Below are 27,993 nucleotides of genomic sequence, written 5' to 3' on the forward strand. Positions count from 1 at the left end.
TAATATATCATTGAACATTATATCAAAAACTAATGATGTACAAAAGTTGGCTAATTGAATTTAAATAAAATTAATAAATTGAATAAATAAAATATTTTTTTTAAACTGTCTTTTAACAGATACCAAATAATGAATTCTGTTGACTCTGATCCAAAGTCTTCATGGAGTAGAAAAATGAGCAGAGTAATTCTTCATGTTGGGAAGTTCTTATAATACACAGGATCACATCTTCTTATACCACAAAGATTTAAAAACCACCTTCAAGGAGGCTTCCAGTACAAACACCACTAATGCTATGCAAATACTTAAAAAATAGAAGTAAAGTTTCTGAGAAGTTAATCACAAGACAGAGTCTCAGGAAAGAAAGGATCCAAACCAGTGGTTTCCTATGGCAGTCCCTCTGGAGCCCAAGTCAGACTTAAAACAGGAAGTCTTTGTAACACACACAGACCAAGACAAGACGTCCTCTGTGCCTGGGCTCGCAGTTGTCTGCATCATGAGAAACAAAAATCTACTGTTGCCAGGTAGGTAGAATTATAAGAATAATGACAGATAACTAAAGCTATCTGGGAACTCTCTATCCAGTTAGATAATATTCTATATTCTTGATAATCTGTTTTGTTTTCTCACTTTCTCTCTAAAGGACAAAGGGAAGAGATTTTAAGAAAGATGTTGGTTCATTTTTATCTAGTCTCAAAGCAGAAAATCAGTAAAACTTACTCCTGGAGCCAATCCAACAGAGATTTCTCATTTTATCAGCTATATTGGCCCAGCTTCTTCAGAGAAAGAGAATGAATATAATGTGTGTGTGTGTGTGTGTGTGTGTGTGTGTGTGTGTGTGTGTGTGTGTGAGGGGGGGGGGGATGAAGGAGAGAAAGAGAGATTCATTCATTTTAAGGAATTGGTTCATGCAATTGTGGAGGTTGGGAAATTGATATTCTGTAGGGCAGACCAGCAGACTGACTTGATGTTACATCTCAAGTCTGAAGTCATTCTGAAAGCAGAATTTCCTCCTCCTGAGAGGAGGGCAGTCTTTTTTCTCCTGAGGTCTTCAACTGATTAGATGAGTTCCACCCACATTATGGAGGATAATCTGCTTTACTCTGAGTCTACTGATTTAATTATTAATCTCATCTAAAAGACACCTGCCCAGCAGGTGTTTGACCAAATATCTGGGTCCAGCCAAATTGATACATGAAATTAACCCTCTTACCGCCTATAGTATTTTTTTTTTCACAAGGGTACATAACCAAAGTCTTTGAAAACTCTAGTGAACTAAGAAAAACATCATCCTCCAGTCCATGGGCTTTGTGTGGGTCATGGAATTGTTAAAAGGGCAATAACGGTGCATAATAGGAAGGACAGCTTAATGCTAATTGGTCTTTATTTCCCTCAATGGTTAGGATAATACCTGTTACATAGCAAGTTAAGCATTCCTTATATATTGTCCTTGTTGGTTGTAATTTGTTCCCTTGTTTTTGTGAAAATAGTCACATATCTTATCATCTGCTGTGTGGAACATGATTATTTTTAATGCTGGGAATATTTTAGAAAATAGTATGAAGGCACTGACATATGGAAAGACTTTTCATAGAGTTCACTGCCTCCCATGAATGGAATGAAACTCTAATAGGTGGGCAGGTGATTGTCTGTAGAGTAGTCCCTTCACACTTGTAGTGGTTTTGATACCATGAAGCCTGTCCAATGACTCATCACTCAGGACAAACCTAGGGGATAAAGGGAAAGGCTGTGTCCTCAATGCACTGTAGGATGTCCAGGAGCTCACTTGTTATGAACCGTAGAAGCCATGGTCACTGCACCTGGAGAGGCCACTTAACGAGGAAACGGTGGCTCTACCTGCTGGCGCCTTAGTTCTTACCACTTACTTACCTCAGCTTCCCCTATTGTGTTTCCTGGGCTTCCTGCCTCACCAATACTACTGTAAGCTGGACTCAAACTTGGGGCTGGCTGACTCCCAAACCCATGCTCCTCTTGTGTGCCCCAAAATATGTGAGTTAAACAGGAGGTAATAATCCTCTAAGATAAATCCTCAAGGTATATTTCTGCCATTGTCAGAGAACAAAGGACTTGGCTATGGGCAGAGCACACCAGTCTGTGGACTTTGTGCTTCAAGATTTATCCCCTCCATCAGGAGAGGCCATAATTTCCCAGTTGTGTCCCTGACATCAGCTGTCTGTGTATATATGTCTGTGTCCTCTTACCTGTAACACTGAGACTCCATGAGGATGGTGTCCGTTAGTGACTAACTCCTCTCTAGGGAGAGGGAGGTAATAGGGCTGGTCCTATATAAGGTTCAAGAGTCTTATAGATGCTGCTGGAAAGCTTTAGCTGCATGGTGAGATCCACATCCCTAGGAGGCAATGACCATGCCACCAGGAGTTGAAATTGGAACTCCACTCTCCTCCCTTTGTTCTCTCACTGTTCTTTTTTTTCTGCTGTAGGAATTTTGATGCTGCTTCTGTTGACACTGGGAGCTGCAGCCCAGTACAGTAGAGGTGAGTCTGCAGACTTAGTGACATAAGCTAAGGAGTGCATATGCTGGGTCTGGGTTCTACACCAACAAGGGGAAAAGGAGGCTTATTCTCCAAGTGAAGCTCCAAGATGGTCTTCTGGAGACAAGAGAAACTACTTCCTCCTCTCCAAATGTCCAGTCTTTGGTCTTTTTCCTCTTTTGATGGCAGCCATCCCTTCCTTACCTTCCCCTGCTCTACTCATGGACTCTTAGTTGGCAGCTGACTTCATCTAATTCTGTGAAACTTCTGGCTGTGGTCTCCATCCCCACTGCTAGTTCCCCCACACCTGTGCTCCCTGGTGCCCTAAGAACTCTCCATGGGCCAATACCACCACCTGTCGCTGTTCCCTGGGATTCAGTTCTTCATCTGGGGAGATCTTCATCAGCCTGTTGGAGAGCTTTGATGGTATAGGAGCATGGGGTGGTGGAGAGCCAGGAAAACAGAGAGGAGAGATGGTGGAGCATTCTAAGCCCTCAGCCTCACCGAGAGTAGCACCCAGCACTTCATCTAGGAAAAGAGGGAGGTGACAGGGCAGGGGAAGTATGAGGGAAGTGGAAGGTTTTCATGATTAGTAGGTAGAGCGTTGAGAGCTTACACAGCAGAGCTGAGCTATGTGGGTTCAAAGTCCAGCTCACTGCTGATTACATCTGACATGTAGGAAATTATTTCTCTTCTCTGCCTCAGCTTGCTTGTCTGTAAATTGAGGACAATCATTGTACCTATCCCCCATAGATGGAATAAGATTTAAAATTCACAAGTATAAAGAACAGGTAAAGACTAGTTCAAAGGAGACTGCCAAACACAAGTTATTATTATGGTCACTGCTATTATTACTGTGATTATTCTCATAGCACAAAGAAAGGGGAGAGAAGTGGAAGCAACAGGAGAGAAGAAATACCCACAGCCTGGAAGCTCAGGGCTTCCTCCTGGCATGAGCTCACCAGGAACTCCTGCCCCCTCAGGATCATGGCTTCCTAATTTAAATTTCCTCCAACAATGCACAAATTTCCCTTTTTCCCACATCCTCACCAAAAGTTGTTATTTTTTGTCTTTTTTATAACAGCCATTCTGACAGGTGTGAAGTGATATCTCACTGTGGTTTTGATGTGCATTTTCCTGATGATTAGTGGTGTTATGTACGTTTTCATGTACATCTTGGCTATTTAGAGGTCATCTTTGGAAAAAATATACATTCAGGTCCTTCACCCATCTTTAAATTGGTTAAAAGTAATAGTATTTAGGAGGTTGCTATTGAGCTGTATGAATTCTTTATATATTTTGGATGTTAATCCTTCATGTGATAATATGATTTGCAAATAATTTCTCCCAAATTGTCAATAGGCTTTTCATTTTGTTGATGCTTTCCCTTATTGTACAGAAGTTTTTAGTTTGATATGGTCCCACTAGTCTATTTTTGCTTTTATTGTCTTTGCTTTTGGTGTTGAGTCCAAAAAATCACTGCCTACACCAATGTCAAAAAGCTCACTCCCAGTTTTCTTCTGTGAATTTCATGATTTCAGGGTAGCATCATTTTTAAATTATTAAAGTAAGGCTCACAGAGATCAAGTGACTTATCCAAAGTCTTACAACTAATAAAATGATAGAAGCATGTCCAGGTATAAAACTAAGGTGATTTTAAGTATTGGTGAGGAAGTGGAGAAAAAGGAAACCTCATGCACTGTTAGTAGGAATGTAAATTGGTGCAGCCACTGTGGAAAACAGTATGGAGGTTCCTCAGAAAATTAAAAATGGAAACACCATATGATCCAGTAATTTCACTACTGGGTATTTACTCAAAGAAAACAAAAACACTAATTCAAAAAGATATATGCACCAACATTTATTGCAACATTATTTACAATGGCCAAGATATGGAGGAAACTCAAGTGTTCATCCATAATTGAAATGGTAAATAAGATGTGGCATCCATCTGCAATGGAATATTACTCGCCCATTAAAAAGAGATCTTGCCATCTGCAACAACATGAATGGACCTAGAAGGCATACTGTCAAGTGCAATAAGTCAGTCTGAAAGAGACAAATCCTGTATGATTGCACATATATGTTGAATATAAAATGTAAAATAAAACCAGACTCTTAAATACAGAGAGCAACCTGATGATTGCCAGGGGGAAGTGGCAGGGAGATGGGCAAAAAAGATAAATGGGATTAAGAGTTACAAACTTCCAGCTATAAAATAAATAAGTTATAGAGACAAGGATCACAGCATGGGGAATATAGTCAATAATACTATAATAATATTGTTTGGTGACAAGCAATGACTACACTCACCATGGTGAGCACCGAGAAATGTTTAGAACTGTTAAATCAGGGTGCCTGGGTGACTCAGTGGGTTAAGCCGCTGCCTTCAGCTCAGGTCATGATCTCAGGGTCCTGGGATCGAGTCCCTCATGGGGCTCTCTGCTCAGCAGGGAGCCTGCTTTCTTTCTCTCTCTCTCTCTCTCTCTCTCCCTCTGCCTGCCTCTCCATCTACTTGTGATCTCTGTCAAAAAAATAAAATCTTTTTAAAAAAAAGAACTGTTAAATCATTGTGTTGTACATCTGAAACTAATATAACACTCTTACTTCAGTGAAAATATATCTTAAAAAAAAAAAGAAAACATTTCTAAAGTCTTTTATATTTGAGTATATTAACACACAATGTTACAATAGTTTCAGATGTACAACATAATGACTAGACAAATTTATACATTATGCCATGTTCATCACAAGTGTAGCTACAATCTGCCCCCATAAATCAACAGATTGCTGTTATATTCCTTATTTTGTGTCTTTTCTTCCCATGATTTATTCATTTCATAATTGATAGCCTGCATTTCCCACTCCCCTTCACCCAAACCCTGGCCCCACTCTCCTTTGGAAACCTAGAATTTGCTTTCTGTATTTATAGGTCTGATTCTGCTTTTTGGTTTTTTGTATGTTTTATTCATTTGGGTTTTCTTTTTTTAGATATCATTTATGAGTGATATCATATGGTATTTTTCTTTCTCAATCTTATTTCACTTAACATAATACTCTCTAGGTCCATTCATATTGTCTCAAATGGCATAATCTCATCCACTTTATGGCTCTGTAACATTCCATTGTGTATATACCACATGTCCCTTATCCACTCATCTGTTGACAGATACTCAGGTTGCTACATATATTGGCTATTGTAATAATGCTGTAATAAACAACAATTTTAAAATAAGCTAAAGAGCACTATGCAAGAAAATAAGATAGTATTGTTTAGCGCTGTTTAAATCATTTATTTTCCCCCTGAAATATTTTTAAATATACTTTTTTAAGTATACTTATACTTTTTTAAGTATACTTATTTTTAAGTATTTTTAAATATACTTATTTTTAAGTATTTTTTAAAGCATCTTTAAGTCTTTTTTTAAGTATTTTTAAGGATACTTAAGTAAACTTTCAGGGAACCTGGGTGGCTCAGTCAGTTAAACACCTGACTCTTGATTTCAGCTCAGGTTGTGATCTGAGGGTCCTAGGATGGAATTCCAAGGGAGAGGGAGACAAGCCGACTGCTCAGCAGGGAATAAGCTTGTCTCCCTCTCCCTCTGCCCCTCCCCTTGTGCTCTCTCTCTCTACCCAATAAACATTCTTTTAAAAATATTTTCAAAATCCAAGAATTAAATTACTACTTTTGTATCATTTCTGCTTAAGAAATGGTACAAAACCATGAGAGACTATGGACTCTGTAAAACAATCTGAGGGGTCTGAAGGGGCGGGGGGTGGGAGGTTGGGGGGACCAGGTGGTGGGTATTGGAGAGGGCATGTATTGCATGGAGCACTGGGTGTGGTGCAAAAACAATGAATACTGTTACGCTGAAAATAAATTTTTAAAAAAATTTTTAAAGAAAAAAAAAGAAATGATACAAAATTAGAAGGTATGCTTTTTAAAATCTTGTTATATCTGAATATCTTTTCAGAACATTTAAATAAATAATAATTTTAACTTAAAAAGAAATAACTCAATCAGAGATACCTAATTATCATATGGTTTCACTCAAATGTGGAACATAAGCAATAGGGCAGAAGATGATAGGAGAATGGAGGGAAAACTGAATAGGAAGAAATCATTGAGGGAGACAAACCATATGAGACTCTTGACTCCAGGAAGCAAACTAGGGGTTGCAGAAAGGGAAGTGGTCAGGCAGATGGGGTAACTGGGTGATGGGAATTAAAGAGGGCATGTGATATGATAAAAAATAGTAATAATAATGATAAACAAATAAATACTAATAATAGACTGGTGAAATAACCTTAACTTTAAAACAACAGTTGTTAAAATATTCTGAGAAATAAAGAGAGAAAGAAGGAAAGAAAGGAAGGAAGAAAGAAAGAAAGAGGAAAAAAGAAAGAAATTTCAATCTCATAAAGAAAATCAACTATTTTTCTCAAATCAGAAAAACAAAAAATTGGGTCATCTGAGCGGCTCAGTCGTTAAACATATGCCTTCAGCTCAGGTCTTGATCCCAGGGTTCTGGGATTGAGCCCCACATCAGGCTCTCCGCTTAGTGAGAAGTCTGCTTCTCCCTCTCCTTCTGACTGCTGCTGACCTTCCTTGTGCTCTCTCCCTCTCTTTCTCTCTGTCAAATAAACAAAATAAAAATCTTTAAGGAAACAAAAATTGTTTTTCCTTTAAGATGAAAATAAATACAACTTGCATAATGGAAGCTGAAACTAAAGTTTGCTTCAAAAAACATTTTATAATGACACTGAAGAGGTTTTTATTCAACAAAATAGCAGAGAAAGACAACTATCATATGATCTCCCTGATATGAGGAAGTGGTGATGCAACATGGGGGCTTAAGTGGGTAGGAGAAGAACAAATGAAAGAAGATGGGATTGGGAGGGAGACAAACCATAAGTGACTCTTAATCTCACAAAACAAACTGAGGGTTGCTGGGGGGAGGGGGTTTGGGAGAAGGGGGTGGGATTATGGACATTGGGGAGGGTATGTGCTTTGGTGAGTGCTGTGAAGTGTGTAAACCTGGTGATTCACAGACCTGTACCCCTGGGGATAAAAATATATGTTTATAAAAAAAATAAAAAATTAAAAAAAAATAGAATCATAAAAGGAAATTCTAATACTTTAAAATGGTTAAGATGGAAAATTTTGTTTGTGTGCATTTGGCCACAATAATAGGAAAAAGCAAGAAAATACACAGTTTTTACACCAAGAAATACTTTCATGTACTGAAAATAGTCTTAGATGCATATCTATTGATAAGTAAAGGAAAATTTTCTAATTTTTTGAAAAGAAAAGAAAAAAATACCCTAACTTACTAGTAGTCTGTGTAGTGGACTTATACACAGTTTTCTTTGTTTTCATTTTTTTTATATTTTCTTTGTCCTTCTAAGTATCCATGTGTCATTTAATATTTGGGAGAAAGTTAATTTACCATGGAATAAAAGGTAGTGTTGGGACTCCCGCCCAGTCCCTCTATGCCTGAGAGGCACCCCTAATGGATCCCCTCCATTTGTGCATGTGTGACCCATGGAGGCTCATGGCTGGGTGAGCATGGCCATGAGCCCTGCTGATGGTACGCCTGGATCCCAGCTCCTTCCCGGGAGCATGCCTGTCAGGTTGAGGATTTCTCATATCATGTCTTCCCCTCCTGCATTTGTCATTCCCACCTGTCCCCCACTCGACTCCATGCCACCCAACGACCTTGAAGGCAAGTGTCCAGCTATTGCCACCATCTGAGAAGAGAGGAGGGCAGTCCCTTTGCCCAGATGGGGGTGAACATGAAGGCAACATGTGTGTGTCTTCCCACATCTTGTCATGTCCTGGTGCTGACACCCACAGCCTGGCCTGGGGCCTTAGAAGGGACATCTACGAGGTCAGGTAGGACACTCTTCTCTGGGGGACCCAGTTGCCTGCCCTGACTCTACATGATGCCATGAGTTCTTTCAGGCTCTAAAGTCTTGTTGCCCTGTTTGGATGGTACAGGACCGAACATTCTGTCCCTGCATTTTGATGCATTCTTGACTTGCTAGTTCTCATTCAACTGTTATTTTTAGCCAGGGATGAGTCAGAGCCCCTGCTCTCTGGGTCCCTGAGATACTCAGTGACTCTGGCTCATGAAACTCTTTCCTCTCATGTGTAGAGAAGAGAGAGAGGTAAGAGACCAGACGAACCCCCCTCCCCCAGTGACTAAGCTGTGAGAACCTGCATGTTGCTTCCTCATTTCGTATGTGTGATGGGCTCTGATAAGAGAAACTTCCTCCAGGGTTGGAGGTAGCAAGACTCCTCCAGAGACATCCTTGGACTTCTTGAAAATGCCTGACATTTGGAGCTTGGGACAGTGGATGATGAGGACTCTTTCAGGATCTTGGGCCACTGTTGAGTAATGGGAAGTGGAAGTTGCCAATGGGCAGTGGCCAGACCACCTGGCTTTACTCTCAGGTGGGGAAGAGTGTTACTCTAGCAGACTCCAGCTGTGACACCCTTAACTGACTCAGCATCGAGAGTGGTCTTCAATGCCACCATCACACTGACTGGAGCCCACCCCCAGAACACCAATAGTGCAAGCAGAGACTTAGTGCCTAAGTCCACGCCACATTTGCAGAAGGGTATGCTGACCTCCTTCCAGCCCCTATGATGGCACAACAGAGTATCTGAATCTAGGTGCCCTCAGGCCCAGCCAGAGAGTAGAGATGAGCAGAGCAGTGAGCAGGCTTTCTGGAGAAGCTGTCTCCAGCTTATACCTGCCCCAGGAATGCCACCTGCAAGCTGAGTTCTTTCCAGTACCTATGGCTGAGTCAGGCTGGAGGCCAGGGTCTCTGCCTTATGGGAACTGATTCCTGTGGGACATGATCCTTTATCTTGTATTCTAGACATCAACATGTGTGAACGACCATTGAGAAAGTCCTGTGCAACCTACGCTGACTGCCGGAGCATGGACGACAAGTACTGCATGTGTGGCCCAAGACAGGAGCTCATTTCTGAGACAGCATTCAGGAATGAGAGTGAGAACATGTGTCAAGGTAAGAAAGATTTTTCACCTTCTATATCCCCATCCATGAGGTTTGGGGTCACTAAGCTCACTTTTCCAGGCATTCAGAGAGCTGTTCTCGGCACCTATTTGAGTTCTATCCCTCTCCAAACCCCAAGGCTCTGATACCTCCACAAAGGGCCACTCACACAATTTTGGAACATCTTCCCTTCCCACATAGTACTTTATTTTCAGAAAACAAAGAGGTGGCATTCAGGAGACTTCACAAACTCACAGCACATTATGTTTCAGTGCAATATCCGTCTTCTCTTCATCAGTGGTGGCCAGTATAAGACCTTCCCTGCCCACCGCCACTGTCCCAGAATCCATACAAACTTGGTCGCACCAGAATGGATCCAGGAACCCTGTCTAGAATTGTAAGAAGGGGGGATATTCGAGGGTGGGCACACCTTTCCTGGGCAACATTCACCTAGCCAACAACCCTACCTGGAAAAGATGCCTCCTCACATGGTGAACTGGTTTCTTGGCCTTCCGGCTTTAATTCCCCCTGCAAGCTCTGCCCTGAACCTCCCCGATAATTTAGTTTATAGGCCTGTAGGTAACTCAGGTGACTGGGACCTGGAAGATGTTGTATGGGGGTAGGCAGAGTGATGTGGACCACCCTACACACACTCCGAGATTGAGGTGAATGGAAGAGTCTTCCGTCTGGACCAGATGGAAAAAGAGGGGACGACTGCAGAGTCCTGACCCTTTTCCAAGGAGGTCAACCCAGGCCCCATTTAACCCAGACCACTCAGAGACAGAAGATGGAGGGTGAGTCCCATTTGGCAGTGCCCACAGGTCTATATCACTGGTGGAAGTCCAAGGGCCAAGAAAACAGAAGCATCTGCCACCTCTTGCCCATCAGCACCTGCTCCATTCTCCATCCACCTTGCCCTCCTCCACCACTGACCTTGCTCAAATGCAGATTCTCACCACCATCTTTTAGTCCAGAGATTCCTTCATGGGGATCAGAAAAGAAAACTTCACTGCCCCATAGCTGCCTGACTGAATGTCAGCCCCACTGTCTACCACAGCCCTGGTGGCCACTTTCCAGGTGACCCTGCCTGTACAGCATCACCTTCATTCTCTTGATTATTGCCCTTAAGCCCCTTGAAAGTCCTGGATCAGGTGTGGGTTTTACTCATCTCCATGGAACTAGAGTCTCAGAGTTAACGTGGATGGGAGCATGCTGTCTCCCAGGACAGCTGGGATTCCAAGAATTAGGAAGGCAGTGAGATTCCACCCAGGAAATGTCAGGACAAAGGCCAATGCTGGGAGCCATGACAGTTCCTGATTGGGTACATAGCATTTCCCCTGCACTTAGTTTCCAGGAAGGCCCATCCTGGACTTCTTCAAATCCTCAGGTTTGGTGGCTGTGATATCCCCACCCCTCTAGGAGTCACCCAGGAAATCTGAGGGCACCAGGCCTGACAGACTGAGAGGGCTTGGACCAGTTTCATCCACATCTGGACAACAGAACATCTAGCCACACTCTTGTCTCATAAAATAATCCATGTGAAATAGAAAAGGCACACATTCACCACGGAAGAGAAAGCAGGCCTTCTCCAAGCAGATTTCTGCTATTGCCAGAGAACAAAGAACCTATATAAGGGCAAGACACATGGATTGGAAGAGTTTATCCTTCAAGATTTTCTCCCCTCCTTTGGAAGAGGTTTCAATTTCTATGTTGTGTCACTGACATCAGCTGTCCATGTATACTCTGTCCCCTTACCTGTAGCACCTGGGGTTCCATGAAGGTTATGTTTGTGGTTATCCTTGACTTACTTCTTGAGGAGCCCAGGGAGATGGAGGGGATGCAGACAGTCTTGGCACAGTGTGCAGTAGAGGACGCTCATGGATCCTGCTGGAAAGCTATGGGCTGCAGAAGGCAATGGCCATGCAGTCATGGGTTGAAACTGGGATTCACTCTCATTTCTGTGTTGACTTCTTTTCTGTCCCAGGGATCTTGGTGCTGCTGCTGTTGACACTGGGGCCTGCACAGAAACTGAAAGGTGAGTCTGCCCAGCCTACCCCACTGGGGACATAAGCTGGGGAGTGAATTCTGGGGTCTGGGCTTTCTTACCATCAATGGGTAGGGAAGGGGGCATATTCCACAAGTGATGCTCACAGATGCTTTCTGGGTATACAAGAAGCTGATTCCTCCTCCCTAAATGTCCAGAGTTCTCTGAGCTCTTCCAGTAACAGCCATCCCTTCCCTACAGCCCACCCCTTGCTCTATCCCTGGACCCTCAGCTGGTATATGTCTCCCTCCATTTCTTGAACCCTCTGACTGTGGTCTTCGTCCCTCAGTCTCTGCCCCCACAGACTGTGCCCAGTGGTGCCCTCCAAAATCCACGTGTGTGAATGCCACTGCCTGTCGCTGCTCCCGAGGATTCATTTCGTCGTCTGGGGTGATCTTCACCAGCCTGTCGGAGAGTTGTGATGGTACAGGGTCTTGGGGTGGTGGAGGGGCAAGGGCCCCAGGGGTTGGGAGATGGTGAGGCATTCCCAAGCCCTCAGCATTAGTGAGAAGAGCACCCAGCATTTCATCAAGGAAAAGAGAGAGGTGACAGGGCAGGAGGAGTACAAGGGAAGTGGACAATCTGGTTTTCATGATCAGTAGGTAGAGTGTTGAGAGCTTGCACAGCAGAGCTGAGCTACGTGGGTTCAAAGTCCAGCTCACTGCCAATTACATCTGACATGTAGGAAATTATTTCTCCTCTCTGTGCTCCAGTTTGCTTGTCGATAAATTGGGGATTTAAAATTCACATGTGTGAAGAACAGGTAAAGAATAGTACAAGGCACACTGTCAAACACAAGCTATTATCATGGTCACTGCTGTTATTACTGTGTTTATACTCGTAACACAAGGAAAGGGGAGAGTAATGGAAGCAGCAGGAGTAAGCAACCTGGAAGCTCAGGGTCTCCTTCTAGAATAAGCTCACTGGGAACTCCTTCCCATTGTGATCATGGTTTCCCACCTCACTCCTCACAGCAGCCTCATGAGGCAGGCAGAGCTAACATGGTTTGTTTTTTGGGTGGTGTGTGTGTGTGTGTGTGTGTGTGTGTGTGTGTGTGTGTGTGTTTCATTATGTTACATTAGTCACCATATGGTATATCATTTTGATGTAGTGTTCCATGAGCTGGCACAGTTTTTATTTCCCACCTACATTCCTCTGTTCTGAGTTCTGTTTTGTTTGTTTCTTTTTAGATTCCACATATAAGTGAAATCATATGTCATTTGTCCTTCTCTCTCTGGCATATCTCACTCAGCATAATGCCCTCAAGATCCATCTGTGTCGTTGCAAATGGCCATATTGCCTTCCCTTTTATGGCTGAATGATAGTCCCCTGTGCACCTCCACCACTTTCCATCATCCACTCAGGCGCTGATAGAAACATGTTTCCCTACCTTGCCTTTCTGTCATAAATGCTGTGATGAGCTTGCCTGTTATAAATGCTGTAATGCAGATATCTTTCCAAGTTAGTGTTTTTGTTTCCTTCAAATAAATACCCAGGAGTGGAATTGTTGGATCATACAGTAGTTCTGTTTTTTATAATTTTTTTGAGGAATCTCCAGATTTTTTCCACAGTGGTTGCACTAATTTGCAGTCCCTTCAATAGGGAGCAAGGTTCTCTTTTGTCCACATCCTCACCAATATTTGCAATTCCTTATCTTTTTTTTATAATAGCCATTCCAACAGGTGTGAGATGATAGCACCTTATGGTTTGGATTCGCATTTCCATGATGATGAGTGATGTTGGGTACTTTTTCATGTACCTGTTGGCCATTTGGATGTCTTCTGTGGATAATGTCTATTCAGATCTCTACCCATTTTCTAAATTGGATTGTTTAGGTTTTTTATATTGTGTTGAATGAGTCCTTTATATTTTTTTGGATGTTAATCACTTTTCAGATATATGATTTGTGAATATTTTCTCTTAAATTATAGATTGCCTTTTCATTTTATTGATAGTTTCCTTTGTTTTATAAAAGCTTTCTGATGTGGCATATTTCCTCTTCTTTATCTTTGTTTTCTGGAGTGAAATCCAAACTATCTGTGTTGAGACTTAGCAAACTCAACACCCAAAAAAACAAATAATCCAATCAAGAAATGGGCAGAGGACATGAACAGACATTTCTGCAAAGAAGACATCCAGATGGCCAACAGACACATGAAAAAGTGCTCCATATCACTCAGCATCAGGGAAATACAAATCAAAACCACAATGCGATATCACCTCACACCAGTCAGAATGGCTAAAATAAACAAGTCAGGAGAGACCGATTTCAAAGACTTTATCTCCTGTGTTTTTTTTCTATGAATTTTATGGATTCATTTTTTTATCGTAATTGGGACCAAAGAGATTGGCTTATCCAAATCAAGATTAATAAGATTGTAGAACCTAGAACAACGTCTAATACAGAAGAGTTTTTATTCTTAAACAACGCAATATTAAAAAAGAAATTTACATGACTTAAGTATGGCCAACATGGTATATCATATGCTATGGGCATTTCACCACAATAAGAAAATTAGTGGACAAAAGGGGAAATAAACAATTTTCATACCAAGAAATATTCTTCATCTACTCAAAATCATCTTAGATGCATATTTACTGATAATAAAGGACAATGCTCCTAGCATGTTTGAAAAGCTGAGGAAAAAAAAATATCCTCAATCTTCAAGTAGTCAATATATAGTGGACTTGTAAGTGGATTTTCTTTGTTCTCATTTTTTTAAATATTTTTTTTCTGCGTAACAGTATTCATTGTTTTTGCACCACACCCAGTGCTCCATGCAATCCGTGCCCTCTCTAATACCCACCACCTGATTCCCCCAACCTCCCACCCACCTGACCCTTCAAACCCCTCAGATTGTTTTTCAGAGTCCATAGTCTCTCATGGTTCACCTCCCCTTCCAATTTCCCTCAACTCCCTTCTCCTCTCCATCTCCCCTTGTCCTCCATGCTATTTGTTATGCTCCACAAATTAGTGAAACCATATGATAATTGACTCTCTCTGCTTGACTTATTTCACTCAGCATAATCTCTTCCAGTCCCATCCATGTTGCTACAAAAGTTGGGTATTCATCCTCTCTGATGGAGGCATAATACTCCATAGTGTATATGTTCTCATTTCTCATATTTTCTAATATCCATGTGTCATTTAGTACTTGGGGGAAAGATGCTGTCATATTTTTAAAAAGAGATGTTGTGACTATTAGCCAGCTTTGGTGCATTTGCATGTGTGTATTATGGAGACTTATGGCTGAGTGAGTATGACAAGGAGATCCTACCACTAATGTAACTGGATCTCAGCTCCTTTCTGGAAGCATGTGTGTATGGTTGAGGAGTTTCCTGTCCTTATGCCTTCCACACCTTGCACCTCCTTCTCAGTCAGCCCCCACTCACCTCCACCCCAACCTGCAACACTGAAGATAGTTCTCTTGCCATTGTCGCCATCTGAGAAGAGAGGAGGGCAGTTCCATTGCCCAGGTGGGGGTGAACACGAATGCATCAGGTGTGTGTTTTCCAACATCCTGTCATGTCCTGGTGCTGACACCCACAGCCTGGTATGGGGTCTTAGAAGGAATGTCCACAGGTGCAGAGAAGAAACTTTGAATGTTTTGGAATGTATAGGACCAAATATTTTGTGCCTGCATTTTGATTCATTCTTGTGTCCATGGTTTTTATAAAACTGTTGCTATTTTTAGCTGATAGTGTCCATCCCTAGCTCCCTGAGCTACTCAAAGAGGACCTGGCAAACAGACATCTTTCCAGTCTTTTAAAAAATAGGGAGAAATAAGATGCCAGAAGAAATCACCAATGACTCAGCTGTGAGGAACTTTGTGCAGCTTCATTTCACATTCCCAATATCTCTGACAAGAGGGGACCTCCTTCAGAAGCAGAGATAGTATAACTTCCACAGAAATATCCTTGGGGATCATAAAAACACCTGACATTGGGAGCCTGAGGCAGTGGGTGATAAAGACTCTGGGGGGATCTTGGGCCATCGTGAGTAATGGGAGGTGGAAGCTGCCAATGGGCAGTGGCCAGACCACTTGGCTTTACCCTCAGGTAGGAAAGAGTGTTACTCTGCACAGACTCTAGCCGTGACCCCCTTCACTGACTCAGCATTGAACGTGGCCTTCAGTGCCACTGTCACACTAACTGGAGCCCACCGCCAGATCCCCAATAGTGCAAGCAGAGACTCGGTGCCTCAGTCCACCCCACAACACATGCAGAAGGGTATGCTGACCTCCTTCCAGCCCCTATGATGGCACAGCAGAGTATCTGAATCTAGGTGCCCTCAGGCCCAGCCAGAGAGCAAAGATGAGTGGAGCAGTGAGCAGGCTTTCTGGAGAAGCTGTCTCCAGCTCAGACCTGCCCTAGGAATGCCACCTGCAATCTGAGTTCTCTCCAGCACCTATGGCTGAGTCAGGCTGGAGGCCAGGGTCTCTGCCCTATGGGAACTCACATCTTTGGGAGATGACCCCTTGACCTATTGTTTTCCAGACATCAACGAGTGTGGTCCCTCCTCGACAGCGTCCTGTGGGAAATTCGCAGACTGCTGGAACACAGTGGGGAGCTACTACTGCACATGCATTCCAGGTTATAAGCTTGCTTCTGGGGCAAGAACATTCAGGAATGAGAGTGAGAACACATGTCAAGGTAAGAATTCACTTGTGTCTTCCATCTACTCCTCCATGAGGTTTCGAGTCACCCAGCGCACTTTCTCCAGGCATCAGAGACCCATCCTCAGCACCTAGCCAGAGATCTGTACCTCTTTGAACCCCAAGGCTCAGAACTCTCTGTAGAGGGTCACTTATGGAAGTTCAAAGAATTCCCCTTGCTCCTTGGCATTTTACTTTTGTAAAATTAAAAAAAAAAAAAAAGGATGGCACTCAAGATATTTCAGGACCTCACAGCAGTTTCTAGTGGAAAATACCTCCACCTCACCATCATCAGTGACTGTGAGGATGAGACCTTTCCCACCAGAGCCCACTTGGGCTTGGCCATGCCAGGAAAGCTCTCAGATCTTTTGGGCCATGTTGGACCCAGGGAACCCACCCAGAAACACTACAAGGGGAAGATGGGAAGGCCAACCCTGTTGCCTGGGTCTGTTCTCTCCCTGGCCAACAATTTCAGCATCCTGAACCTCCTTCTCAGCTGCTCGGCCTCTGTCTGTCTCCCTGCACAAGGCTGACCCTGACTCTCCCATATAAATTCAGTTCACAATCCTGAGAGAAGACCAGATGACCAGGACCCAGAAGGATGTTGTGTGGAGTCTAAGCAGAATAACACGGCGGCACCCCCATACACACGTGGAGGATTGGGTGATGAGAAGGGGCTCCCATCTAGACCAAATAGCAGTGGGAGACATCGGGGACGACCAGGTGAGCAGTTGCCCAGAGGGAATTAAAACAAAAGCTGTCACTGGGAGCCAGACAGCATCCTGGTTGGGAAATTTGGTGACCTTCACCAGCCTGTCAGAGAGTTGTGATGGTACAGGGTCTTGGGGTGGTGGAGGGGCAAGGACCCCAGGGGTTGGGAGATGGTGAGGCATTCCCAAGCCCTCAGCATTTCATCAAGGAAAAGAGAGAGGTGACAGGGCAGGAGGAGTACAAGGGAAGTGGACAATCTGGTTTTCATGATCAGTAGGTAGAGTGTTGAGAGCTTGCACAGCAGAGCTGAGCTACGTGGGTTCAAAGTCCAGCTCACTGCCAATTACATCTGACATGTAGGAAATTATTTCTCCTCTCTGTGCTCCAGTTTGCTTGTCGATAAATTGGGGATTTAAAATTCACATGTGTGGGTGCCTGGTTGGCTCAGTGGTTAAGCCGCTGCCTTCGGCTCAGGTCATGATCTCAGGGTCCTGGGATCGAGTCCCGCATCGGGCTCTCTGCTCAGCAGGGAGCCTGCTTCCTCCTCTCTCTCTCTCTGCCTGCCTCTCTGCCTACTTGTGATTTCTCTCTGTCAAATAAATAAGTAAAATCTTTAAAAAATATAAAATAAAAAATAAAATTCACATGTGTGAAGAACAGGTAAAGAATAATACAAGGCACACTGTCAAACACAAGCTATTATCATGGTCACTGCTGTTATTACTGTGTTTATACTCGTAACACAAGGAAAGGAGAGAGTAATGGAAGCAGCAGGAGTAAGCAACCTGGAAGCTCAGGGTCTCCTTCTAGAATAAGCTCACTGGGAACTCCTTCCCCTTCGTGATCATGGCTTCCCACCTCACTCCTCACAGCAGCCTCATGAGGCAGGCAGAGCTAACACGGTTTGTTTTTTGGGTGGTGTGTGTGTGTGTCTGTGTGTGTGTGTGTGTGTGTTTCATTATGTTACATTAGTCACCATATGGTATATCATTAGTTTTTGATGTAGTGTTCCATGAGCTGGCACAGTTTTTATTTCCCACCTACATTCCTCTGTTCTGAGTTCTGTTTTGTTTGTTTCTTTTTAGATTCCACATATAAGTGAAATCACATGTCATTTGTCCTTCTCTCTCTGGCATATCTCACTCAGCATAATGCCCTCAAGATCCATCTGTGTCGTTGCAAATGGCCATATTGCCTTCCCTTTTATGGCTGAATGATAGTCCCCTGTGCACCTACACCACTTTCCATCATCCACTCAGGCGCTGATAGAAACATGTTTCCCTACCTTGCCTTTCTGTCATAAATGCTGTGATGAGCTTGCCTGTTATAAATGCTGTAATGCAGATATCTTTCCAAGTTAGTGTTTTTGTTTCCTTCAAATAAATGCCCAGGAGTGGAATTGTTGGATCATACAGTAGTTCTGTTTTTTATAATTTTTTTGAGAAATCTCCAGATTTTTTCCCACAGTGGTTGCACCAATTTGCAGTCCCTTCAATAGGGAGCAAGGTTCTCTTTTGTCTACATCCTCACCAATATTTGCAATTCCTTATCTTTTTTTTATAATAGCCATTCCAACAGGTGTGAGATGATAGCACCTTATGGTTTGGATTCGCATCCATGATGATGAGTGATGTTGGATACTTTTTCATGTACCTGTTGGCCATTTGAATGTCTTCTGTGGATAATGCCTATTCAGATCTCTACCCATTTTTTAAATTGGATTGTTTGGGTTTTTTATATTGTGTTGAATGAGTCCTTTATATTTTTTTGGATGTTAATCACTTTTCAGATATATGATTTGTGAATATTTTCTCTTAAATTATAGATTGCCTTTTCATTTTATTGACAGTTTCCTTTGTTTTATAAAAGCTTTCTGATGTGGCATATTTCCTCTTCTTTATCTTTGTTTTCTGGAGTGAAATCCAAAATATCTGTGTTGAGACCGATTTGAAAGACTTTATCTCCTGTGTTTTTTTCTATGAATTTTATGGATTCATTTTTTATCATAATTGGGACCAAAGAGATTGGCTTATCCAAATCAAGATTAATAAGATTGTAGAACCTAGATCAACATCTAAAACAGAAGAGTTTTTATTTTTAAACAATGCAAGATTTAAAAAGAAATTAACATGACTTAAGTATGGCCAACATGGTATATCATATGCTATGAGCATTTCACCACAATAAGAAAATTACTAGAGAAAAGGGGAGATAAACAATTTTCTTTTTTTTTTTTAATTTTTATTTTTTATAAACATATATTTTTATCCCCAGGGGTACAGGTCTGTGAATCACCAGGTTTACACACTTCACAGCACTCACCCAAGCACATACCCTCCCCAATGACCATAATCCCACCCCCTTCTCCCAAGCCCCCTCCCCCCAGCAACCCTCAGTTTGTTTTGTGAGATTAAGAGTCACTTATGGTTTGTCTCCCTCCCAATCCCATCTTCTTTCATTTATTCTTCTCCTACCCACTTAAGCCTCCATGTTACATCACCACTTCCTCATATCAGGGAGATCATATGATAGTTGTCTTTCTCTGCTTGACTTATTTTGCTAAGCATGATACGCTTTAGTTCAATCCATGTTGTCGCAAATGGCAAGATTTCATTTCTTTTGATGGCTGCATAGTATTCCATTGTGTATATATACCACATCTTCTTGATCCATTCATCTGTTGATGGACATCTAGGTTCTTTCCATAGTTTGGCTATTGTGGACATTGCTGCTATAAACATTCGGGTGCATGTGCCCCTTTGGATCACTACATTTGTATCTTTAGGGTAAATACCCAATAGTGCAATTGCTGGGTCATAGGGCAGTTCTATTTTCAACATTCTGAGGAACCTCCATGCTGTTTTCCAGAGTGGCTGCACCAGCTTGCATTCCCACCAACAGTGTAGGAGGGTTCCCCTTTCTCCACATCCTCGCCAGCATCTGTCATTTCCTGACTTGTTGATTTTAGCCATTCTGACTGGTGTGAGGTGATATCTCATTGTGGTTTTGATTTGTATTTCCCTGATGCCGAGTGATATGGAGCACTTTTTCATGTGTCTGTTGGCCATCTGGATGTCTTCTTTGCAGAAATGTCTGTTCATGTCCTCTGCCCATTTCTTGATTGGATTATTTGTTCTTTGGGTGTTGAGTTTGCTAAGTTCTTTATAGATTCTGGACACTAGTCCTTTATCTGATATGTCGTTTGCAAATATCTTCTCCCATTCTGTCAGTTGTCTTTTGATTTTGTTAACTGTTTCCTTTGCTGTGCAAAAGCTTTTGATCTTGATGAAATCCCAGTAGGTCATTTTTGCCCTTGCTTCCCTTGCCTTTGGCGTTGTTCCTAGGAAGATGTTGCTGCGGCAGAGGTCGAAGAGGTTGCTGCCTGTGTTCTCCTCAAGGATTTTGATGGATTCCTTTCGCACATTGAGGTCCTTCATCCATTTTGAGTCTATTTTTGTGTGTGGTGTAAGGAAATGGTCCAATTTCATTTTTCTGCATGTGGCTGTCCAATTTTCCCAGGACCATTTATTGAAGAGGCTGTCTTTTTTCCATTGGACATTCTTTCCTGCTTTGTCGAAGATGAGTTGACCATAGATTTGAGGGTCTATTTCTGGGCTCTCTATTCTGTTCCATTGATCTATGTGTCTGTTTTTGTGCCAGTACCATGCTGTCTTGATGATGACTGCTTTGTAATAGAGCTTGAAGTCCGGAATTGTGATGCCACCAACGTTGGTTTTCTTTTTCAATATCCCTTTGGCTATTCGAGGTCTTTTCTGGTTCCATATAAATTTTAGAATGATTTGTTCCATTTCTTTGAAAAAGATGGGTGGTACTTTGATAGGAATTGCATTAAATGTGTAGATTGCTTTAGGTAGCATAGACATTTTCACAATATTTATTCTTCCAATCCAGGAGCATGGAACATTTTTCCATTTCTTTGTGTCTTCCTCAATTTCTTTCATGAGTACTTTATAGTTTTCTGAGTATAGATTCTTTGCCTCTTTGGCTCGGTTTATTCCTAGGTATCTTATGGTTTTGGATGCAATTGTAAATGGGATTGACTCCTTAATATCTCTTTCTTCTGTCTTGCTGTTGGTATAGAGAAATGCAACTGAATTCTGTGCATTGATTTTATATCCTGACACTTTACTGAATTCCTGTATAAGTTCTAGCAGTTTTGGAGTGGAGTCTTTTGGGTTTTCCACATATAGTATCATATCATCTGAGAAGAGTGATAATTTGACTTCTCCTTTGCCAATTTGGATGCCTTTAATTTCCTTGTGTTGTCTGATTGCTGAGGCTAGGACCTCTAGTACTATGTTGAATAGCAGTGGTGATAATGGACATCCCTGCCGTGTTCCTGACCTTAGTGGAAAAGCTTTCAGTTTTTCTCCATTGAGAATGATATTTGCGGTGGGTTTTTCATAGATGGCTTTGATGATATTGAGGTATGTGCCCTCTATCCCTACACTTTGAAGAGTTTTGATCAGAAAGGGATGCTGTACTTTGTCAAATGCTTTTTCAGCATCTATGGAGAGTATCATATGGTTCTTGTTCTTTCTTTTATTGATGTGTTGTATCACATTGACTGATTTGCGGATGTTGAACCAACCTTGCAGCCCTGGAATAAATCCCACTTGGTCGTGGTGAATAATCTTTTTAATGTACTGTTGAATCCTATTGGATAGTATTTTGTTGAGTATTTTCGCATCTGTGTTCATCAAGGATATCGGTCTATAGCTCTCTTTTTTGGTGGGATCCTTGTCTGGTTTTGGGATCAAGGTGATGCTGGCCTCATAAAATGATTTTGGAAGTTTTCCTTCCATTTCTATTTTTTGGAACAGTTTCAGGAGAATAGGAATTAGTTCTTCTTTAAATGTTTGGTAGAATTCCCCCAGGAAGCCATCTGGCCCTGGGCTTTTGTTTGTTTGGAGATTTTTAATGACTGTTTCAATCTCCTTACTGGTTATGGGTCTGTTCAGGCTTTCTATTTCTTCCTGGTTCAGTTGTGGTAGTTTATATGTTTCTAGGAATGCATCCATTTCTTCCAGATTGTCTAATTTATTGCCGTAGAGTTGCTCATAGTATGTTCTTATAATAGTTTGTATTTCTTTGGTGTTAGTTGTGATCTCTCCTCTTTCATTCATGATTTTATTTATTTGGGTCCTTTCTCTTTTCTTTTTGATAAGTCGGGCCAGGGATTTATCAATTTTATTAATTCTTTCAAAGAACCAGCTCCTAGTTTCGTTGATTTGTTCTATTGTTTTTTTGGTTTCTATTTCATTGATTTCTGCTCTGATCTTTATGATTTCTTTTCTCCTGCTGGGCTTAGGGTTTCTTTCTTGTTCTTTCTCCAGCTCCTTTAGGTGTAGGGTTAGGTTGTGTACCTGAGACCTTTCTTGTTTCTTGAGAAAGGCTTGTACCGCTATATATTTTCCTCTCAGGACTGCCTTTGTTGTGTCCCACAGATTTTGAACAGTTGTATTTTCATTATCATTTGTTTCCATTATTTTTTTCAATTCTTCTTTAATTTCCCGGTTGACCCATTCATTCTTTAGAAGGATACTGTTTAGTCTCCATGTATTTGGGTTCTTTCCAAACTTCCTTTTGTGGTTGAGTTCTAGCTTTAGAGCATTGTGGTCTGAAAATATGCAGGGAATGATCCCAATCTTTTGATACCAGTTGAGTCCTGATTTAGGACCGAGGATATGATCTATTCTGGAGAATGTTCCATGTGCACTAGAGAAGAATGTGTATTCTGTGGCTTTGGGATGAAATGTTCTGAATATATCTGTGATGTCCATCTGGTCCAGTGTGTCGTTTAAGGCCTTTATTCCCTTGCTGATCTTTTGCTTGGATGACCTGTCCATTTCAGTGAGGGGAGTGTTAAAGTCCCCTACTATTATTGTATTGTTGTTGATGTGTTTCTTTGATTTTGTTATTAATTGGTTTATATAGTTGGCTGCTCCCACGTTGGGGGCATAGATATTTAAAATTGTTAAATCTTCTTGTTGGACAGACCCTTTGAGTATGATATAGTGTCCTTCCTCATCTCTTATTATAGTCTTTGGCTTAAAATCTAATTGATCTGATATAAGGATTGCCACTCCTGCTTTCTTCTGATGTCCATTAGCATGGTAAATGCTTTTCCGCCCCCTCACTTTAAATCTGGAGGTGTCTTCGGGCTTAAAATGAGTTTCTTGGAGGCAACATATAGATGGGTTTTGTTTTTTTATCCATTCTGATACCCTGTGTCTTTTGACAGGGGCATTTAGCCCATTCACATTCAGGGTAACTATTGAGAGATATGAATTTAGTGACATTGTATTGCCTGTAAGGTGACTGTTACTGTATATGATCTCTGTTCCTTTCTGATCTACCACTTGTAGGCTCTCTCTGAAAATAGAAGGAGAGATTAAAAGCTTCCAGGACAAACAACAACAGAAAGAATTTGCAAATACCAAACCAGCTCTACAGGAAATACTGAAAGGGGTCCTCTAAGCAAAGATAAACAATTTTCATAACAAGAAATATTCTTCATCTACTCATAATCATCTTAGATGCATATTTACTGATAATAAAGGACAATGCTCCTAGCATGTTTGAAAAGCTGAGGAAAAAAATATCCTCAATCTTCAAGTAGTCAATATATAGTGGAATTGTAAGTGGATTTTCTTTGTTCTCATTTTTTTAAATATTTTTTTTTCTGCGTAACAGTATTCATTGTTATCGCACCACACCCAGTGCTCCATGCAATCCGTGCCCTCTCTAATACCCACCACCTGATTCCCCCAACCTCCCACCCACCTGACCCTTCAAACCCCTCAGATTGTTTTTCAGAGTCCATAGTCTCTCATGGTTCACCTCCCCTTCCAATTTCCCTCAACTCCCTTCTCCTCTCCATCTCCCCTTGTCCTCCATGCTATTTGTTATGCTCCACAAATTAGTGAAACCATATGATAATTGACTCTCTCTGCTTGACTTATTTCACTCAGCATAATCTCTTCCAGACCCATCCATGTTGCTACAAAAGTTGGGTATTCATCCTCTCTGATGGAGGCATAATACTCCATAGTGTATATGTTCTCATTTCTCATATTTTCTAATATCCATGTGTCATTTAGTACTTGGGGGAAAGATGCTGTCATATTTTTAAAAAGAGATGTTGTGACTATTAGCCAGCTTTGGTGCATTTGCATGTGTGTGTTATAGAGACTTATGGCTGAGTGAGTATGACAAGGAGATCCTACCACTAATGTAACTGGATCTCAGCTCCTTTCTGGAAGCATGTGTGTATGGTTGAGGAGTTTCCTGTCCTTATGCCTTCCACACCTTGCACCTCCTTCTCAGTCAGCCCCCACTCACCTCCACCCCAACCTGCAACACTGAAGTTAGTTCTCTTGCCATTGTCGCCATCTGAGAAGAGAGGAGGGCAGTTCCATTGCCCAGGTGGGGGTGAACACGAATGCATCAGGTGTGTGTTTTCCAACATCCTGTCATGTCCTGGTGCTGACACCCACAGCCTGGTATGGGGTCTTAGAAGGAATGTCCACAGGTGCAGAGAAGAAACTTTGAATGTTTTGGAATGTATAGGACCAAATATTTTGTGCCTGCATTTTGATTCATTCTTGTGTCCATGGTTTTTATAAAACTGTTGCTATTTTTAGCTGATAGTGTCCATCCCTAGCTCCCTGAGCTACTCAAAGAGGACCTGGCTAACAGACAAATTTCCAGTCTTTTAAAAAATAGGGAGGGGTGCCTGGGTGGCTCAGTGGGTTAAGCCACTGCCTTCGGCTCAGGTCATGATCTCAGGATCCTGGGATCCAGTCCCACATCGGGCTCTCTGCTCGGCAGGGAGCCTGCTTTCTCCTCTCTCTCTGCCTGCCTCTCTGCCTACTTGTGATCTCTGTCAAATAAATGAATAAATAAATCTTTTAAAAAAAGAGGGAGAAATAAGATGCCAGAAGACATCACCAATGTTTCAGCTGTGAGGAACTTTGTGCAGCTTCATTTCACATTCCCAATGTCTCTGACAAGAGGGGACCTCCTTCAGAAGCAGAGATAGTATAACTTCCACAGAAATATCCTTGGGGATCATAAAAACACCTGACATTGGGAGCCTGAGGCAGTGGGTGATAAGGACTCTGGGGGGATCTTGGGCCATCGTGAGTAATGGGAGGTGGAAGCTGCCAATGGGCAGTGGCCAGACCACTTGGCTTTACCCTCAGGTAGGAAAGAGTGTTACTCTGCACAGACTCTAGCCGTGACCCCCTTCACTGACTCAGCATTGAACGTGGCCTTCAGTGCCACTGTCACACTAACTGGAGCCCACCGCCAGATCCCCAATAGTGCAAGCAGAGACTCGGTGCCTCAGTCCACCCCGCAACACATGCAGAAGGGTATGCTGACCTCCTTCCAGCCCCTATGATGGCACAGCAGAGTATCTGAATCTAGGTGCCCTCAGGCCCAGCCAGAGAGTAGAGATGAGTGGAGCAGTGAGCAGGCTTTCTGGAGAAGCTGTCTCCAGTTCAGACCTGCCCTAGGAATGCCACCTGCAATCTGAGTTCTCTCCAGCACCTATGGCTGAGTCAGGCTGGAGGCCAGGGTCTCTGCCCTATGGGAACTCACATCTTTGGGAGGTGACCCTTTGACCTATTGTTTTCCAGACATCAACGAGTGTGGTCCCTCCTCTTCAGTGTCCTGTGGGAAATTCGCAGACTGCTGGAACACAGTGGGGAGCTACTACTGCACATGCATTCCAGGTTACAAGCTTGCTTCTGGGGCAAGAACATTCAGGAATGAGAGTGAGAACACATGTCAAGGTAAGAATTCACTTGTGTCTTCCATCTACTCCTCCATGAGGTTTCGAGTCACCCAGCGCACTTTCTCCAGGCATCAGAGACCCATCCTCAGCACCTAGCCAGAGATCTGTACCTCTTTGAACCCCAAGGCTCAGAACTCTCTGTAGAGGGTCACTTATGGAAGTTCAAAGAATTCCCCTTGCTCCTTGGCATTTTACTTTTGTAAAATTAAAAAAAAAAAAAAAGGATGGCACTCAAGATATTTCAGGACCTCACAGCAGTTTCTAGTGGAAAATACCTCCACCTCACCATCATCAGTGACTGTGAGGATGAGACCTTTCCCACCAGAGCCCACTTGGGCTTGGCCATGCCAGGAAAGCTCTCAGATCTTTTGGGCCATGTTGGACCCAGGGAACCCACCCAGAAACACTACAAGGGGAAGATGGGAAGGCCAACCCTGTTGCCTGGGTCTGTTCTCTCCCTGGCCAACAATTTCAGCATCCTGAACCTCCTTCTCAGCTGCTCGGCCTCTGTCTGTCTCCCTGCACAAGGCTGACCCTGACTCTCCCATATAAATTCAGTTCACAATCCTGAGAGAAGACCAGATGACCAGGACCCAGAAGGATGTTGTGTGGAGTCTAAGCAGAATATCACAGAGGCACCCCCATATACACGTGGAGAATTGGGTGATGAGAAGGGGCTCCCATCTAGACCAAATAGCAGTGGGAGACATCGGGGACGACCAGGTGAGCAGTTGCCCTGAGGGAATTAAAACAAAAGCTGTCACTGGGAGCCAGACAGTATCCTGGTTGGAAAATGTGGTATATTCCCTCAATGTGGTTCCCCAAAAGACCCAATCTGGTCTTTGTCCAAATGCTCAGGCTGAGACACAGATTGCCATGATGTCCCTATCCTGGCTGAAAGCTGCCCAGGGAAGCTGAGAGAACTGGAGCTGAAGACAGGGAGAATTCAGGCCAATTCCATCCATATCTGGGCAGCTGAGCATCTGGGCACCACATTCACCCATAGCACACCTTGGTGTGAATAAGAAAAGGCACCCACTTACCAGGGAGGAGTCAGTGTGGCCTTCCTGATGCTTCTATGCCCAAACTCTGAATAACTAAATGACCACCTGGGAAAGTACCTGGTCTGACCTGATCCCAGGCCCCTTACCCACACACACACACACACACACACACACACACACACAGAAGCTTTCATACCTAATGAACTCCTGTTGTCCCCTGCAGGCATCTTTTTCCCCACCTGGACCCCACCCCATGGAATCAAGAGCCGGGTGAGTGGCCCCCGCAGGGACTAGGAGACAGGAAATCCTTCCTCAAAGTTCCCCACCCCTCCTGGTTGCCATTTCCCCCAAGATTCCCACATAGAGGCTCTCTGACTACCTCATCTTCCCTCTCCCCAGAGACTCTCCCACTTCTTTAAAAGATTCGAAGATCTAGGCAGAAATTTCATACCAGCCTTTGTCCAGGACACCATCCAGGTAAGGTCAGAATCCAGGGGAGACAATTGGAGGCATCTCATGAAGGCCCAGGAGAGCCTTGGTGTGGAAAGAGCCCCCCCCCCCAACACAATGGTGACCTCCCTGAGGCACTCCTCTCCTGGGGTGGGTGGGAAGAGCAGACATCCAGGTATTTGTACTCACTGTTAGACACCCACCTGCACCTACTAACAACCTTTCATCTTACTTTTCTGGAAATTGGATTTATGTCATCCTTGGCATTCATGAAAAGGATTGGCCATGAGTGGCTGGATTCCAGGGACAATCCCAGGAAACCCCAAACAGTGCCACCTTTTCCCCCAAACAGATAGTCTCTAGGACCTTTACTTTGAGGCTAAGTGGACAGCCTATTCATTCAGTCTTTCTGGCCCATGATGCACTACTTCTGTGTCTGCTTTCCCCCAGGATGTCGTACAGGGTGTGGATGAGCTGCTGCAGACCCCTGAAGACCTGGAGGCCCTGCCCCGCTCAAAGCAACACTGTGTGGCCACAAACCTGCTCGCTGGCCTGGAGAATGTGCTGAGTAACCTAAGCCAGGCCCTGCCCAATGGGACATTGACCTTCAATGCATCTGCAGGCACAGGTAAGTACTGGGGTCTGCCCCAAGCTCTGCTCTGCCTGTTCTCCCACATTTGTTCCCCAGACTCAATGGAATGTGTGACCATGCTTGTATCTCAGTATTATAATCATAAACAAATTAAAATAAGTGGTAAAAAGAAAT

The 27,993-nt window shown here is 42.9% G+C and overlaps 1 protein-coding gene across 2 annotated transcripts in view; it reads left to right on the forward strand.

Annotated features, from left to right (window-relative positions):
* The first annotated feature begins 241 nt into the window (after positions 1-241).
* The window catches only part of LOC309852396 (adhesion G protein-coupled receptor E2-like), a 43,923-nt gene continuing 16,171 nt past the window's right edge, over positions 242-27,993 (forward strand). Inside the window, exons 1-10 of one of the 2 annotated variants that reach the window (XM_082708829.1) lie at positions 242-524; positions 2,463-2,516; positions 9,402-9,551; positions 11,524-11,574; positions 11,873-12,007; positions 16,111-16,236; positions 16,797-16,961; positions 27,001-27,047; positions 27,177-27,254; positions 27,678-27,855. In XM_082708829.1, coding sequence (XP_082564955.1) covers positions 389-524; positions 2,463-2,516; positions 9,402-9,551; positions 11,524-11,574; positions 11,873-12,007; positions 16,111-16,236; positions 16,797-16,961; positions 27,001-27,047; positions 27,177-27,254; positions 27,678-27,855 — 1,120 coding nt within the window. In that variant the 5' untranslated portion in view covers positions 242-388. Of the gene's footprint in view, positions 525-2,462; positions 2,517-9,401; positions 9,552-11,523; positions 11,575-11,872; positions 12,008-16,080; positions 16,237-16,796; positions 16,962-27,000; positions 27,048-27,176; positions 27,255-27,677; positions 27,856-27,993 lie in introns of both variants that reach the window. The other variant, XM_082708830.1, reaches the window with a different exon arrangement.

This window comes from Mustela nivalis (assembly GCF_964662115.1).
Source record: "Mustela nivalis genome assembly, chromosome: 1".
NCBI lineage: Eukaryota > Metazoa > Chordata > Mammalia > Carnivora > Mustelidae > Mustela > Mustela nivalis.